This window comes from Taeniopygia guttata, chromosome 20, assembly GCF_048771995.1.
Source record: "Taeniopygia guttata chromosome 20, bTaeGut7.mat, whole genome shotgun sequence".
NCBI lineage: Eukaryota > Metazoa > Chordata > Aves > Passeriformes > Estrildidae > Taeniopygia > Taeniopygia guttata.
The window spans coordinates 8,145,942-8,163,806 of record NC_133045.1 but is presented as its reverse complement, the minus strand read 5'-3'; the positions used below and the strand labels follow the sequence as shown (position 1 = coordinate 8,163,806).

At 47.7% G+C, this 17,865-nt stretch overlaps 2 protein-coding genes across 2 annotated transcripts; both read left to right on the top strand.

The window, feature by feature from the left end:
- The first annotated feature begins 13 nt into the window (after positions 1-13).
- POFUT1 (protein O-fucosyltransferase 1) lies at positions 14-5,540 on the top strand. Its single transcript, XM_030288798.4, has 7 exons — positions 14-210; positions 756-877; positions 969-1,151; positions 1,608-1,720; positions 2,368-2,560; positions 3,081-3,323; positions 3,758-5,540. The coding sequence occupies exons 1-7, from the start codon at positions 45-47 to the stop codon at positions 3,944-3,946; spliced, it is 1,209 nt and encodes a 402-aa protein (XP_030144658.3). The 5' UTR covers positions 14-44; the 3' UTR covers positions 3,947-5,540.
- A 255-nt stretch (positions 5,541-5,795) lies between these two features.
- On the top strand, positions 5,796-17,865 carry KIF3B (kinesin family member 3B). Its single transcript, XM_030288794.4, has 9 exons — positions 5,796-5,934; positions 9,114-10,551; positions 11,264-11,365; positions 12,012-12,134; positions 12,247-12,365; positions 12,599-12,712; positions 13,162-13,267; positions 13,475-13,653; positions 14,241-17,865. Exons 2-9 carry the CDS (start codon positions 9,169-9,171, stop codon positions 14,335-14,337), a joined length of 2,223 nt encoding a protein of 740 aa, XP_030144654.1. The 5' UTR covers positions 5,796-5,934; positions 9,114-9,168; the 3' UTR covers positions 14,338-17,865.

Here is a 17,865-nt window from a genome sequence, read left to right as displayed (position 1 = left end):
CCCGGTGCTGCCCGCCAGGGCGGCGCGCCGCGGGGCATGCCGGGATGGCGGCGCCGCGCTCCGGCCGCCCTCCCGCCGCCATGGCGGGGCCGCCGCCGCTGCTCGTCCTGCTCCTGCTCCTGCTCCTGCTCCTCCCGGTGGCGCCGGCAACAGGCGGCGCGGCACCCGCCTGGGACGAGGCCGGGTACCTGCTCTACTGTCCCTGCATGGGTGAGGCTCTCCCGGTGCAGGCTTCCCGTGCAACTCCTGGTTGCAGAGCCTGGTGCTGCAGACCCCGGTTCACCCCCCGGCGCGGACCGCGGTCCGTTCCGTTCCCCGCTGCATCCCCCGGTCCGTCCCCGCTGCATCCCCCGGTCCCTGCCTCGCTGCATCCCCCGGTCCCTGCCTCGCTGCATCCCCCGGTCCGTTCCCCGCTGCATCCCCCGGTCCGTTCCCCGCTGCATCCCCCGGTCCGTTCCCCGCTGCATCCCCCGCTCCGTTCCGCGCTGCATCCCCCGCTCCGTTCCGCGCTGCATCCCCCGGTCCGTTCCCCGCTGCATCCCCCGGTCCATTTCTCGCTGCATCCCCCGGTCCGTCCCCGCTGCATCCCCCGGTCCGTTCCCCGCTGCATCCCCCGGTCCGTTCCCCGCTGCATCCCCGGTCCGTTCCCCGCTGCATCCCCCGGTCCGTCTCTCGCTGCATCCCCCGGTCCGTTCCCCGCTGCATCCCCCGGTCCGTGCCCGGCGCGGTCCCCGCCTGAGCCCCGTCTCCCGCAGGTCGCTTCGGTAACCAAGCCGAGCACTTTCTGGGAGCCCTGGCCTTCGCCCGCGCCCTCAACCGGACCCTGGCCGTGCCGCCCTGGATCGAGTACCGGCACCACCGCCCGCCCTACACCAACGTGAGCCCCGGCGGGGCGGGAGGGCAGGGCGGGGAGCTCTCCGGGACCCCGGGGGAGGGGACCCCCGGCTCACGGGCTCTGTCCCCCACAGCTGCACGTCCCCTACTCGGAGCACTTCAGGCTGGAGCCGCTGCGGCGGTACCACCGCGTGGTCAGCCTGGAGCAGTTCATGGAGCAGCTGGCGCCCCGGCACTGGCCGCCCGGCAGGAGAGTGGCTTATTGCTTCGAGGCTGCTGCCCAGAGGAGCGCGGACAAAAGCACGTGTCCCATGAAGGTGAGTTCCTCCTCAGCCCCGCGGGCACGGCTTTATTCCAAAGGCCCTGACTGACTCATTCAGGTCGCCATTGATTTGCAAATTTGCCACACCGGTCTATGTGGCGTTGCTTTCACCACTGGTTTTCTTTGTCTACAAGTGCTTGAGCATCCGGCTTACAATTATCACTTCAGATTTAATTGAGACAGTAGCTTATCTCCTGTTCTCTGTTTTCCAGCTAGTATTAAAGCAACCTCTCTTAACTAGAAGTTTCGAAGAGACAACCTTTGCAACCTTCTCAGTGAACTGCCCTTAATGTATTTCCCCGTCTCCTTCCTGTGGAGCTGGTGTGTCAAACAGGCTATTCCAGCTGCTTCCATCCTGGAATAGATTTCTGCTTTGCTCTTCAGGATCTTGCTACATCCATCTTTCAAGGCTCTGTGTGTGCACTAAATGAACACTTATTTTTCTTTGCAGGATGGAAATCCGTTTGGTCCCTTCTGGGATCAGTTCCAAGTGGATTTTGATAAGTCTGAACTCTTCAAGGGCATTTCCTTCAGTCCTGCATACAAGGACCATTGGATCCAAAGGTAGCAAAAAGATGGAAAAGTGCTGGCAGGTCATTGTGGGCATTTAGAGTCATTCATGAAAGCAGCTGGGACTTTACATTTTGGGGGACAGATTGAGGTGGTTAGTTATATAGTTAAAAATATTAATGCTTTTTCTATTAAATATTTGCTGAGCATTTCATGTGGGCATTATTTTAGGTATGAACACTGTTTAGGCTGATTGACTTCTGAGCCAGGAATATTTAATTTATCAAGTATTTATTAAATATGTAATTATTCATCAAAAGATAATTTGGTTCTCATTTGGGGGTTATGAACTGTATTTGGCTGCTTACCTTGTGTTTTCAGAACCATGAGTGACTTTAGTGGCTGTCAGTAAGTTTGAGTGACAGAATTGTTCTAGTTTGGGCTGAAAATGTAACATGAAGAGCTTGGTAGCTCCTTACTGCATATTTGAGGCTCTTATTGTCTGTCAGATAAAAAGTCTGAGGTAAAATACAGCCCCTGAGACTTCTTCAGTTCAGATGGCAAACCAGCTAAAATTATCTCAGTTTGGAGCAATAAATGCTGCATTTTTTGGGGTGTTCCTGATTTCTCCTCTAACCTTCACAGCAGCCTTCGTGCAGGTTAGGTCACATTTCACACTGCTGGGGTTTGGTTTTCTGTAGGTTTCCAGCCTCTGAGCACCCTGTTCTCGCCTTACCTGGAGCTCCAGCCCAGTTTCCTGTCCTGGAGGAGCACCGTCCCCTGCAGAAGTACATGGAGTGGTCGGATGCAATGGTGAAGAAGGGAGAAGACTACATCCAGTCCCTGCTGCTCCGGCCCTACGTGGGAATTCACCTGAGGATCGGCTCCGACTGGGTACGGCAGCAGCTGGGGGCTGGTGACGATGGGATGTGGACAAAGCTGCTCAAAAAGGAGCCATGCTGGGAGAGCCACCTGATCCCTGCTGGCATCCAGGAGCTCCCTGTGTGTTAGCAGTGGTGCTGGGATTCTTTCAGACAGGCAGAGGCAGGGGACCTGGTGGGGTTTTCTCACGTGAATGTGGTACGAAAAAAAACAAAAAAATGTTCTGGTGAGGTGGGTTTCAGCCTCTCCTCCCAGGGACAGAACAAAGGGAAATGGCCTCAGGTTGCATCAGGGGAGGTACAGGTTGAATATTAGGGGAAAATTCTTGACTGAAAGAGTGTTTGAGCACTGCCCCAGCCTGCCCAGGGCTGTGGTGGAATTGCCATTCCTGGAAGTATCCAGAACATAAGTAGAGGTGGTGCTTTCTGATAAGGTTTAGTTGGCACGGGGTATCTATTCAAAGTTTGGAGTTGATAATCTCAGAGGTCTTCAGCTTTGATGATTCTGTGATTCTCTTTTCCTCTTCCAATAGAAAAATGCCTGCAACATGTTAAAGGATGGGACAGCTGGGCCACACTTCATGGCTTCACCGCAGTGTGTGGGCTACGACCGCAGTGCCGCGGTGCCTCTCACCATGGACATGTGCCTGCCAGACCTCCGAGAGATCAAACGGGCTCTCAAGCTCTGGGTGGCGAAGATTGAAGCTAAATCGGTTTATATTGCTACTGATTCCGAGCCCTACACAACAGAAATACAGCAGTTCTTCCAGGAAAAGGTGAGTCTTCCAGAAACCTCTTCTGGCAGGAATGCTTGGATAAAAATCTTCCTTGGCTTTTGGCCCGAGGCAGTCATGGATAGCAGACCAGCAGTTGTGGAATAGGTTATTCACAGCCAAATATTGGCATCTCAAAGTGAATTTGGCTCATAGCAATAAAAATTATCCTGTAAAATTCTTTGTTTTTCCCCAGGAGATTGAAGAGCATTGTCTGGCATGGTAGTAAATATTTCCATGAAAAGGGTTTAAATTAAATAAACCTAAGTGATTTTCAGAAATGCTCTGACATTGATCTAATCATAAATGAGTTACAGGGCAGAGAAAGACAAAACTCATTCTCTTTCTGTTGTATATTCCATTTCTAATATTATGCCAAGACATTGGATTGTGATAATAGCTGACTGGATTTATCTGCTCTCCTTGTTTCTCTGCAGCTCAAGGTTGTCAGCTTGCAGCCAGAAGTGCCTCAGGTTGATCTGTACATCCTTGGCCAGTCTGACCACTTCATCGGGAACTGTGTCTCTTCCTTCACTGCCTTTGTGAAAAGAGAACGGGACATCCATGGGAAACCCTCCTCGTTTTTTGGCATGGACCACCCACCGAGGCTGCGGGATGAGTTCTGACCAGAGGAGGAAGAGGCTCTGTGGTTCCAGGGCTCTGAGCTGGGTCTTTGGTGCTGCAGCATTCCCTGTGGGCAGTCATTGCTGGGCTGTGGGAGAGCTTCTGCCCTCCAATGCTCCTCACAGTCCCTTCCAGACTGCTCTGTCTGATCTCTCCTGTGTTTCCAGTGTGAGCTCAGATAGAAATTTAAATCATGTAGTTTATAGGAAACTATAAACTATATATAGTTTTTTAAGATGTAGCTTTTATAGCTCTCCATTCTCACTACTTGGGATTCACCAGCAATCATAATGAAGCAGCTGCTCAGATTTCCTCCTCTTTTCTTCCTCTGTTAATTCTAAATTCTCACCTGGAGATGTTTTGAAGCCTCATGTCCAAAACTGACCATAATTGGTTCTCTTTGAGTGTAAAACTTCTGTCAGGCGTATCAAGTTCCCTGGAAGGGGCATGCAAGGTGAAGCTCAGGACTGAAAAGCTCTGGGGTTTATCAAGGACCACAATTTTCTTACCAGACTTGTGTCACCACAGTGTCTCAGTGTCCCTTCTCCTGTCCAAAGAAATTCCATCCCCCGTGCTGTGGGAGTCTGGATCTCTTTGGTGCTGCTGGAGGAGTGCAGTGGGACATGGCAGCTGTCTGTTCAGCTTGTCTGCATCAGCCTGGGGCAGGGTGTGTGCAGGGACATGGGAGGAGATCTGTCACAGCCAGGCGAGGACTGGAGATTGAGGGCTCGTAGCTTTGTAGCTCTTTATGTCAGTGAGGTCTGTGGGAAGAGAAACTTTGAGCCAAAGTTATCAAAATAGCTGTAGTGGGGTTGGGTATGTCATACCTGGGTCTATGGTATTGTTTTGTTTTTGTACTTTATAAGATGGCCCTTCTGAGAGCATTATCCTTGTCTGGGGCAGTTCTCAGTGGAGGTAATTCTGGAAAATTATTCATTGATGGGGAAGCAACAGCCCAAACCCCTGTGTTTGGCCTGGTGTAGTTTGATGCTGGTAACACTGATAATCCAACATGGTGAGGCTCAACTTGATCAACTTTTGGTGCTTCTGTAATTTCATTTTCTGGTCCAAAGACTTGAGTACAGAATGGTTCATTTTTCAAAAATGCCACTTGGGTGAGTCTGTGGTACCAGAGCTGCTGCCTCCAGTGTACTGCTGCAGTCCAGCCAAGGCTGTCATGAACATTTAATTTCAAAAGTCTCTTTTTATGGTGGTCTTTTCCTCCTTGAAATGTTTCTGAGCTTTGAAGGAGTTTGAGGGCTCAGGGGAGAGAGCAAAATGAGAAGGTCCTCAGTTGTCAGGGTGGCAAAAACTCATCTCGTTTCCTCAGGGCTGGCTTCAAAAATCATGGGATTTGGGGGAAAATTATCCATTTTAGGGCCTTTGGAAGCTGGGCTTTTGAAGACTGAATCTCCTTGTGTCACACAGTTTACTGATCTTGGGTGATGCCCTTGGGGCTGCCTTGCCTTGCTGTGGAGCAGGGGAAGCCTTTCTCCACACTGTTGGGAAGACAAAGTATTAAAACAAAATGTTGGGTTGGGTTTTTTTTTTTAATAAGGTATTTTTTGTACTAATAAAAACTTGATTTTTTATTCACTCGTAGTGCACCAACATTCCTTCCTCCATTGCAGGAGCCTCTTGTAGCAGAACTGCAGCCTGCACTGCACTGCTGCGATCCAGACAGCTCTGATTAAGGGGCTTTAACTCCGAATTGTCTTTTTTATGGTGGTCTTTTTCTCCTTGGAAATACTCCGGAGCTTTGGAGGGTTTTAAAACGCGCAGTCTGGCTGGGGCAAAACGCGGTATTTTCGGGACTGGCGGCGTGCGGGCTGCCCGCGGCGGGGCCCCTTTGTCCCGGCCGCATCCGGGAGCGGCGGCGCGGGGCGGGCGCTCCGGTTGCCGGGGAAGCGCGTCACGGGCGGGCGGAGCGGCCGCGCCGCTTCCGGGGCCGCGGCAGGAGCGGCCGGGCGGCTCCATGGTGACGGCGCAGGTGAGTCCGGCCCGGCCCCGCACCCCGCCCCGAGCATCCCCAAGCGCCCCGGGCTGGCACACCGCCGGCAGCCCGGTGCTCCCGGTGCCCCCGGTGCTCCCGGTGCGGCCGCGGGCACGGCCCGGACCGCGCTGCGGCGGCAGGACCCGCCCGCGGCCGCGCTGCGGGGGCGATGCCGCGGGCGGGTGGCCCCGTTCCGGTGGGTGTCCCCCGCTCCCGGTGCTTCTCCCACGCGGTCCTGCCCCCTCCCCACCGGCGCTGGCCCCGGGCTCCCTTCCCTGCAGCGCCCGGTGTGGGTGATGCTCGCTCGGGTGAATCCGCCAACGAGCCCGCGGTCCCGGCTCCCCGGGGCAGGCAGCGCCCGTGGGGTGCCGTGCTGGGGCGGCAGAGGTGACCACAGGTGACCCCGAGTGAAATCAGGGCCCGCAGGTGGCACCGCCGGCCCGACCTGGCAGGGAGGCGAGAGGAAAACAGCAGCACCAAGGGTGGTTTGGCTTGGGACGGAGGGAAGGACGTAATTCAACCGTGACATTATGAAACCACAAATATTTGAAAGATTTGAATGGCGAGAAGCAATGGAATGTTTTCAGTGGTACCTCGGGATGTGCAGAGATGCAAGGGAAGGGTTTGGGCAGTTCCAAGAAAATCTTTCAGAGATATTTAAGGCAGGAAGCAGTGCAGCTTCGGGATGTCACCTGTCAGGGCAGGTGGCTGGGTGAGCACAGTGCCTGGGGTACAGCTGTCCAAGATAGCACCTCCCAGTCCTGGAAGTTTCTGAGGAAAAGTGGTTGCCCCAGCTTGTATTCAGGTTGTGGTATTGCTCATTTTTTCAGGCATTACCTTTGTGTTGACTGAAATAAATAAAAATGCTTCAATTTTTGCCCATCCTCCCCTCTTGGTCATCAGGGGCACATTTGAAAGTGCATCCATCTCAGCCTTGACCTTGACCTTGACTTCCAGAGACCTGGTGCAGATCACTTTAGGCTGAACTAATTTAATGAAAAAATTCCCATATTTGATGGAGAAGGATGGGTGGCATGGCAGCATTCCCAACTTTCTTGCCATTCATGTCCAGCCACTCTGGCAGTTCAAACATTGCCCAGGAGTTTCTGGGGAATACAAACACTGCCAACTAATTGGTTTTATTTTCCAGTTACACACTTGGATAAATCTGAGAAGAACCATAATTTGTTATGCTTCCAGTAAACTTCACTGCAGTAGATAAAATAATTGGAGGTTATTCAGGATGGGTTGATATGAAAATAGCCCACATCAGGGGTAAAATCAGTTGTTTGTGACTATAAAAAGAGGCTTGCAAGTGAAGTGGGGAAAGGTGTCAAAAGCTGATGGTGAGGAGGTACACCCAGAGGAGCAGCAAATGTGCAACATAATTTCAGTTCAAGGTGTACTCTGGCAAGACTAACTTAACTCTGATAATTTAATATTTGTCATAGTTGCTTACAAAAGGGGCACTTCTCATCAGAATAGTATTTTAGATATTCAATATATAAAATAAATCCTTGTCACAACTTGTGCCTAATTCGAGTATTTGCCAGTGTGAACATGCAGATACGTGACACAGTGGTTGTCATGTGACCTTGTCAGAAAATTGTCTCTTGTGAACTTGAATTACTGGAATGTCTCTCAGAGCTGTGGAAGGGGAAGCGTGTGTTAATGTATACAACTCCTCAGGATGAACAGAGGGACAGTTGTTCTTTGTGATTCTGCCAAGATTTGTCCTCGTTTCACTTATTCTTTCTGTGTTTGTGCTCCAGAATTCATGTTTGCTGTGGGTCAGACAGGAAGGTCACCTTTATCTGGAGCTGTCAATTAGGAGGGAAATGGTTTTATTCAGTAGCTTCCCAAAATTCCTGTAACAGTTTGAACTCACTGTGCAGGGTGTGGAGTGAATTCTGAATGAGTGTCCAGTTCAGTGCTTTTATAGGAAGAGTGAGAAGCACTTCCCCCACAGACCCAAGGAAATTCCCAAGGCCATCTTGAGGTTTCTGTACAATTCTTAACCATGTTTATCTGTTACTTCTCTTTTACTTTTTGCCAGTCTGACTGTATATTGAGCAGGAATTGTGCTTCCTTTTCCATTCAATAGCTCCAGCCCTGCAGTTCTCTGCCACCTTGTTGGAGAAGCTCTCCTGAGACATGCAATTATCAAGTGAAAAACAATTAGACAAAAATTCCTGTTTCCTGCTGATCCAGCTGGGAAGGGAACAGTGAACACATTCCAAGGAGGCCACACCTGAACCTGTGCCAGCATTGCCTGGGCTTCCCTGTGTGTATTAGTTTTACGCTTAGTTCTAGTTGGCAGAGGGACCTCAGGGCTCTTCTTGGAAGACATTTTGGAAATAAAAAGGGTTCTTAGAAATTGCATGGCATTCCAAGTTGTGCCATTGAGATCTGCCATGTGAGGGTTTAGCAGTGACTGTTTCAGCAGTTTAGGAGCACAGGCTTTTTGCTCCGTTTTCAATGGCAGCTCATCTTGCTGATGACTGGAGGATGCACCAGTGTGTGTCCTCCCTCTCTACCCAGAGTCATGAACGAGTTGGATCTGTGATCTGGGTTTATGCAACATGGATTTAGGTTGCAGGTGAGTCTTGTAAACCTGATGCAGCTGGAACACCAGAGCAGGAGTGATGTCAGTAGGTCAGCCTAGCTGAGCAGGGCTGGCTTTTGTGGGGAATCCTGATAGAAGTTATGCTTCTTGTTGCATATTGTCAAAAGAAAAGATAATAGCAGACTTGTGCTCCAGAGAGAGCAAGGCTGTACTAGATTTTCAGAATGGCAGACATAAAACTAAAGGCCTGACTGCAAAGAAAATGATTGGCAAAGTACTTTTCATAAATAGTTTAAAAAGGTTTATTGTTATTTTTAAGGGTCAAGAAAAGGATCTTTACCAGCTGTAAAGGTGCGATCTGATTAGTTTTTGCAGCAGAGCTTGTAAAAATGATACCATTTGATGCACAGCCTTTGGTAAAATAATTCTGTCTCAGTTCAGGCCTTTACAGGGTTTTCATGTTGTACATAATTCTAGTACTTCAAAATCCCTTGCAACTTAATGAACACAAAATGCTGCTCAAATTGATGAGGTGAGTCTTTGGCTTTGTGAAAAGCTGTCCCCTGCAGAAAACTGCCTTCAGACATTTCCTGCTTTGTTTTTGTTTCAGGTTTGTAGCACGGGATCATCCATCAGCAGGACGCAGCAGCCACAGCCCCGCCGTCATGTCCAAGTCAAAGAGCTCCGAGTCCGTGCGGGTGGTCGTGCGCTGCCGGCCCATGAACAGCAAAGAGCAAACTGCTTCCTATGAAAAAGTTGTCAATGTGGATGTCAAGTTAGGGCAGGTCTCAGTGAAGAATCCACGGGGATCATCTCATGAGCTGCCTAAAACGTTCACCTTTGATGCTGTGTATGACTGGAATTCCAAACAGGTCGAACTCTACGATGAGACCTTCAGACCTCTCGTGGACTCTGTTCTGCAAGGGTTTAATGGGACAATCTTTGCCTATGGGCAGACTGGGACAGGGAAAACATATACGATGGAAGGGGTACGTGGTGATCCCGAAAAAAGAGGGGTCATCCCCAATTCATTCGACCACATCTTCACCCACATCTCTAGATCTCAAAATCAGCAATACTTAGTTAGAGCGTCTTATTTGGAAATATACCAAGAAGAAATCAGAGACTTGTTATCAAAGGATCAGTCCAAGCGGCTGGAGTTGAAGGAGAGACCAGACACAGGGGTTTTTGTTAAGGATTTGACCACCATTGTTACAAAAAGTGTCAAAGAGATAGAGCACATCATGAATTTGGGAAACCAGAACCGCTCCGTTGGTGCCACCAACATGAACGAGCACAGCTCTCGATCTCACGCCATTTTCCAGATCACTATCGAGTGCAGCGAGTTGGGACTGGATGGAGAGAACCACATCCGTGTTGGGAAGCTCAACCTGGTCGACCTGGCAGGCAGCGAGCGGCAAGCAAAGACTGGAGCACAGGGGGAAAGGCTGAAGGAAGCCACAAAAATCAATCTGTCCCTCTCAGCTTTGGGCAATGTTATCTCTGCCCTGGTTGATGGCAAAAGCACGCACATACCCTACCGGGACTCCAAGCTGACCAGGCTACTTCAGGACTCATTAGGTGGCAATGCCAAAACTGTGATGGTGGCCAATATAGGCCCTGCTTCTTACAATGTAGAGGAGACCCTGACCACACTGAGATATGCCAACCGTGCCAAAAACATCAAGAACAAGCCACAAGTGAATGAGGATCCTAAGGAGGCTCTGCTGCGGGAATTCCAAGAAGAGATTGCTCGACTCAAGGCACAGTTGGAAAAACGGTCTATTGGCAAAAGAAAGAGGAGGGAAAGGAGGAGGGAGGGTGGGGAAGAGGAGGAGGATACTGAAGAGGGTGAGGATGAAGGAGATGACAAAGATGACTATTGGAGGGAGCAACAAGAAAAGCTGGAGATTGAGAAGAAAGCTATAGTCGAGGATCACAGCTTGGTAGCAGAAGAAAAGATGAGGCTGCTGAAAGAGAAGGAGAAGAAAATGGAGGACCTGAAGCGAGAGAAAGAAGCAACAGAGATGCTGAGTGCTAAAATCAAGGTAGAATTCTTCCTCGTCATACCCTTTGAAAGCAATTTCCTTAGGCTGTGGGGAAAATAAAGGGTTTCCCATTTTGGAAAGATATTTCATAGAAAGTTTCCAGGATAGTGATTTGTGTTTAGGTTGGAAGATTTTGAAATAAACCATTTCTAGCCAGAAGTTGAAATTTCCACCATTAATCACATATTTCAATATTCATGAGTTGTTTCATTGTTCTTATGTGCTGATCTTAAGCAGTTGGCACAGTAAAAGACAACACATCTTTTCACAAGCTGTGGAAGTAAAAATGTTTCCTTCTGTCACAGATCATTAACTGTCAGAATCTGTAGGTATTGATGATTCCGAGATTGTAGAAAGTCTCTGTCTTTCTGCCCCGTTGCCAAAGAAGAAGCCATAATTCGTCTGTGCTGTTTTCAAGGTTGTTTATTCTTGCTTATCTCTAACATGTTAACAAGTTATTTACAGGAGAGCACACATTTTGGTTCTCCTGCTTTGCCACACATTGCAGTGGTGTGTTATTCTAAACAAGTAACTGTTGCATTAATTCCACAGTTTTATAGGAATTTTAAGAAAAAGTGATTCCTGTAGCAGCTGCCTGGAAAGAGAAGGTTAAATAAGGGAGCTGCCCTGAAGCCGTTGTATCCATAGGAGAGAAAGTTACCCCTCTGAGTAGTTACTGAGACAAACTTCTGACCCTGGTTTTTCTTTTCAGACAATGGAAAGCAAGCTACTGGTGGGAGGGAAAAATATTGTGGATCACACAAATGAACAGCAGAAAATCCTGGAACAGAAACGACAGGAAATTGCAGAACAGGTACAAGGGAGGATATTTGTTACTTTATATAAAAAGCCTTGCTCCTGAACTTCTGTAAAACATTGTGTCAGGGAAATTACCAGAAAGTTTTCCCAGGGTAACCCAAAAATTGGTTTAATGGCAATCATTTATTGAAAAGAAGGGGGAAGGGCTTGTGTCATATTTGTCCTTATTTGAAATATGTAAAGAAGGTTTTTAAAAGTTTTCTTGCAGTTCTTCATGGTAAAGATTTACCTTCTATCTTGATTGGAGTTCTTTGTAAGTGAAGAAATGTTTCTAAGACCTCTAAGAGTACCAGTTCAGCCTTTAGCTCAAGGGAGAGGTCTTTATTCTGTACTAAAAGTTTATTTTTTGTTATGCAAATTCTGTTGGTGATTCTTAAATGTAATAACCAGTACAAACTGATAAAAAGGAAAGAAAAAATTTCTAAAAATGACATTTGATTCCTTTAGTTGAAGCTTGAGCCTTGTTCACACTACTGGATTTTAACGGCAAAATAAGGACAAATAAGATGTCTCTGGTGTTTCTATGGCAAGAGATATGAAGAACTGGAAGGCAGAACTGGAAGGAAACCCATCCTGAGCATTGTTTTCATGTGTTGACAAGGTAATGGAGGTCTTTAATGCCATATTTTCACATTCTTCAGAAACGTCGGGAGCGAGAAATCCAGCAACAGATGGAAAGTCAGGATGAGGAAACACTAGAACTGAAGGAGACCTACAGTTCTCTTCAGCAAGAGGTGGACATAAAGACCAAAAAACTCAAAAAGGTAAATAGAAAATGATTCCCTGTCTACTAGGCTGGGAATAAAATCAGCTTGTGTGTGAAAGTGAGAGGAGCTTTGGCAAGTGATGGATTTTGGCTCTTGTTGTGTGTTCCAGTTATTTTCCAAGCTGCAAGCTGTGAAGGCAGAGATCCATGATCTCCAAGAAGAGCACATCAAGGGGCGCCAGGAAATGGAGCAGACCCAGAATGAACTCACCAGGGAACTAAAGCTAAAGTAAGCCCCATCACTTAAGTAAAGTAAGCTATTAACTGTAACAGAGAGGGTTTCTCAGGGCAGGAGTGGAGGGACTGCCTTGCACATACTTGTGGAATTAGAATTAACCATGAGAAAACAAAACCATTCCTCCTTTTCCAGGGTTGTATTACATCAGTGGGAGAGGAGCAGTGAGGAAAGTCATTGCTAATTATGTTTCTTGTATATTTCTCTTTTTTGTTGGTTGCATGTAGGCACCTGATTATTGAAAACTTTATTCCCTTGGAAGAAAAGAATAAGATCATGAACAGATCATTCCTTGATGAAGAGGAAGACAACTGGAAACTACATCCCATAACCCGTCTGGAGTGAGTGTACTTCTGCTCTTGGGGTGGAATTACAGGTCACAGGAAACCCTCTAGCTGTCAAGAACAAAAGAGGGATTGAACTGGCGATTTAAACTGACCCTCTAGAGTTCACAGCTTCTTGATGTGTAATAAAATAAAACAAATCAATTTATTCCTCTTAATAGGTGCTATAAAATATGAATGTACAGTTAGAAGAATTCTTGAGAGATTATGATTTTTCTAATAGACAAACCCAATAATTTTATGTAAAATATATATAATAGTGCATTCACCCTTAAAATAGCAGTGCATTCCTGTCATACTTCTTTCCTGCTCCTATAAATGCAGCCTGTGTAGTTTCTGCTACGTTGAAACAGATTTCTGCATGGAATTTGCAGATGTTGTAGCTCATAAACTCCAAGAGGAGCCTTTGGTTTTAGGGTATTACAGCCTGAGTCTGTTTTTTCTAGTAACCAGCAGATGATGAAAAGACCAGTATCTGCTGTGGGGTACAAAAGGCCCCTGAGCCAGCACGCCAGGACGTCCATGATGAATCACACAGCAGCTCGGTACAGGGTAAGCCCAGATTTGGTTGAACCTTTGCCTCTTTACCCTGTGATCAGGGGATTGTGAATTCCAGAGGGGATTGTGTGTTCTTCTTTGACATGTAAATTTTTAGTGTCCTGCATACATTTATAAAATACTTCAGATTAAGTTTCTGGAGGGCAAAGTAAAAGTTTGTGTGAAAATATGGAGACTTTGATTCTGCTTTTCCTGTCTCAGGCAGAGAACATCGTGTTACTGGAAATGGACGTGCCCAGCCGGACGACGAGGAACTATGAAGGTCCAGCCATCGCTCCCAAGGTTCAGGCAGCTCTGGAAGCAGCTCTGCAGGATGAAGATGAGATCCAAGTGGATGCCTCAACATTTGAGAGCTCTTCAAATAAAAAATCAAAACCCAGGTGAGTTGGACTTTCCCTGAGCAGACTGGCCCACAGGAGAGGTGCAAGTACAGTTGGCTGTCGGTCAGCACTTCTCATCAGTGAAGTAAAGCTGAGCTTCATGGTAAAGCAGAGAGAAAAAGGAACATAGAATCATTAAGGTTGGAAAAGACCTTTAAGTTTTTAGTCCAACCTCCAACTGCATCCCACCATGCTACTAAACCTTATCTTGAAGTGCTACATCTACTCATTTTTTGAATACTGCAGGGGATGGAGATTCCACCCCTGCCTTGAGCAGCCTGGTCCAGGGCTCAACCACGCTTGCAGTGAAGAAATTTTACCTAATATCCAGCCTCAACCTCCCCTTGTAGAACTTGAGGCTGTTTAACCTTGGCCTGTCACTAGCTGCTTGGAAGGAGAGGCCAGCCCCTACCTCACCACAACCTTCTTTCAGGGTGTAGGACATAGGACAAAAGAAGAAACTGAAACTGTTTATTAGAGAATAACTCCAGTTTAAAAAAATCAGCTTTTTGCAGATTAATTTTGGAAAGTAACAGGTGACATTGTTAGAGCTTCTCTTGTTCATATTTTAATTTTTCCTTCTTCAGACCGAAAACTGGAAGGAAATCGGTGGGATCCGCATCGGGATCAGGCACTCCCACTTCTCAGCTCTACCCACAGTCACGAGGGCTGGTTCCAAAATAAAACCAGCAACGGCTCTCCAGGGAGGGAACAGCCTTTACCTTCTGGGAGCAGAGACAAGGACAAACCTGCAGAGAGAGCTCCTGGCCAGCCTCCAGCCCCTTTCCCTGGAGATGGCCTTGTTGCTGTTTAACTGACTCGGGCCAGTCCAGGGGCACTGAGCCATGGGAAGATCCGTGCTTGCAATTCAGCATTTGGCCTCTGTGGGAAATGGATTTTAGTTAGGAAATCAAAAATGCATGAGGTACGTTACAGTGTGTTAGGAGCAGTGGGAAGCATGGGGAATCACCTCACAGCGTCACCGTCCTCCTCCTGCACCAGCCCTTCTGCTGCACAGCACGTTTTGCCTGTTGGGCACTAAGAAGACAGAGCTGAATGTCATCTCCACAGAACCACCACTCTGCAGCTCCACAGTGAGAACCAAAAGAGGCTAAAAAGCAGAGGATCTGTTCAAACTCGACAAGGTGCATGGTTCTTCCTCTTCCTGCTTGAGACACTGGCATCACCACGTGGGGTTCAGGCATTGGTCTGAACAGGATGGCAGTGGCCAGCGTGTCTTCACCACCACACAGCTGTGCCTCCCCAAGGGCTGTAGGACAGAAAAGGGTCTCAAAACAACTATGTGGTCTCTAGAAAGGAAGCAGTAGAATCTGAAGTCCTTTCTTTGTTTACAGGCATAAGTGAGAGCTCCTCTAAGCTGACCTACAGACCTCCCCCCTACCAACAGGAACCACCTTGTCAAAGAACACCTCTGCATGCCAGTGTTGGCTCCACAGCTTTCCTCCTCTCTCTTGCCTCCATCTTTACCCCTGGTATTTAAAACCAGTGTCCATATGACATCTTTAATGGCATTTGGCCATTTTTCTCATGCCTCCCACTGTTGATGGAAAACGTAGCATTGGCTCAGAGCTCTCCCTGCCAGGCTCAGACTCTCAGCTGGGCAGAGCACTGGAACTTGGAGCTGCCTTTGAGTGCACTCCTGGGAATTTGGTCTCTTCCCTTGGTGTCTAAGGAGGTTTAGCATTCAGTGCCTCTTGTGCCTCATCTGTTCCATGTTAAGCAGCTTTCTCTCTGCACCTCCCAGCCCACTCAGAGCCTGCTGGGGGTGAACCCGTCCTAATTGAGGCTGGTGATGGAAGCTGGTGTTAATTCCGGGGGTTTTACTTTGAAAACAAGGGAGGGAGAACTCCTGCTTTCAACAGTCTCATTGCAAAGCTGCCCTATGACTAAAGCAGGCTCGTGTAGCAGGGCAGAGGGAGGTGGAACTCCACGCTAAGGACAGAATAAGGTGTCCCAGTCTAGTGTCCCACAGCTCATCCGTAAGTTTTAGTTCACTGTATATGGAGACTTGGGATGTTACTTTTTCTGGTTGCTCTTGGCTGTCATCCTGTGAACATTTTTACCTGTTTTCCCTCACTGAGGACTCCCTCCAGACTGGCATGTGTGAGTGTGTGAGGACTTGCCTGGTTGTAGACATGCTCTGATGTGTGGACTCTGCCTTGTGCTCATGAAGTGTCCATGGAGTGACTTCACCCAGGCTGAAGAGCTCCTTTCTACTGACCCCCGAGCAGGAGGAGCTGAGTGCTCAGCACAGCTCACCTGTGCATCCTGCAGGCACGGTGCCCAGGTGAGCCAGGTGGGCCCCTTAAACACCAACGTGGCTGCTGCATTCCACGGACTGCTTTCCTGGGCCACAAGGTTAAAATATGTATACACGTATATGCACACATACATATATATAATAGTTTTGGTGGAGGAAGGAGGGATTTACTTATAACTGAGAGAGCAGGCACATGACCAATTCCTTTCAACCGGAACATGGAAACCCAGCATAATCTTTGTTTTCACAAAGCACTGTTTATATCCAGAGAGCCTTTTAACTGGCTTTTGTTGCATAGTATAACATCACTTTCTCTTCCCTCTCTTCCTTCTTTCTCTCCAGCACATAATCTTCTGTACTAGGATATTTTAAAAGATGATTGTATGGTTTAAGTGCTCAGAGAATTGAAATTAATGGGGGAGGAAGTTTAAAACCCTGAGACAGCAGCACAATATGTAACCACGCGTTTGTACATACCTATGTACACATGTTTTATGTGAATAATGCATACACAAACACATCTGTGTCCGCACATGTGCACACTTTTCCTCAGTTGCTACTATTCCATAGGGACTTCTATTCTATATTAAACTCATATGCTGGAAACTGCCTTCGTGGCAGGGCTGGTACCATGGAGCTCTGCAGTGCAAACCTGTTTTCATGTTGATGAGCTAGTGTCAGAAAGGCTCTTCTTTTAACTCTGTAGAAATTCATTAGCAAGGTGAAAGAAACTCAGTAGAGTGGAAAAGAATAAATCTGCATATTTAGTCATTGTATGTAAATTGGGGCTTCGGTGGAGATTTGGTCAATGTATTCATGGGCAATCTCGGCCTGTTACAGAAGCCTTTGGATTCTCATTCCAAAGGACTTAACCCTCACCAGATGCTCAGTGGCACTGATATTAAGATACATTGTCTTAAGCTGTACAAAACATACTGAGCTCTGGGTTGAAGCTTTTAAGAAACATTCCTGCCAAGTTTGCCCTTCTTTGGTGTTATCTGAACCATCTGGGCTTCCTGCTGGTTAACCAAAGGCAGGAAATCCAGCTGGACTCCTGGAAGAGGCCCTGGGACCGCCTTGCACCATCACCTTTTCTTCATAGGAATGTTTAACATTCAACATAATTGTCTTTGCTCTGATCTGTATAATGGAATATTTTTTTTTTTAAAAAGTGGCATGGAGCAGGAGTCAGCCGTGGGAGCAAGCGCCACCAGGCACTGAAGCATAGGAATTAAAGCACTTTCTTAAATCCTTAACTTAGGTCTAGCGCCTTTTTAAAAACATTTGCATGCTGCTTGAATCTTCTAAAACACATACCTCTGCCAGAGCACCTGGGGCTGCGCCGGTGCCTTATACAGATCAGAGCAGGCAGTGTTCAGTCAGTTTGAGGTGTGTGAGTCTGGCCTCGCTCAGCACGCAGCGCTGGAGTTCCAGTGAAACACCTGTGTACCTGGACCTGTCCTCTCTCCTGTCTGTGCTGGGCAACGTGCACCAGTCTTTAAATGGTTCAGTGGAATTCCTGGGGGTCTGTTCCTGCTGTGTTCAAACACAGACTGGAAAAGAGAACCTGCAAAAGCCATAATTAGCTACAGAGACGGAACTGAAATGAGAACACTGGTGCTGCCTGCTGCACTGTGCAGTGGGGGGTTGACTTGCTGGGATCCAGGTGCTTACTGCCTTCTCCAGGCTTTTGAAGAGGTGACCCAGGATCCTTCTATGGGCACAGCTGTCGATGACAACTCTCAGCTCCTTGGAGAGATGCCCACCTCCGCCTTCTCTTAGGTGATCTGTAGAAAAAGAATCTGTCCATAGTTCTGTCCATAGTTTTACAGCTTATATTTATTTGTATCATCTCTTTTGTCTAGGAATGTAAAGTGATCCTAAAATACAATGTGTAATAAAGTCAATAAGATTTATTGCATCTATCAAAA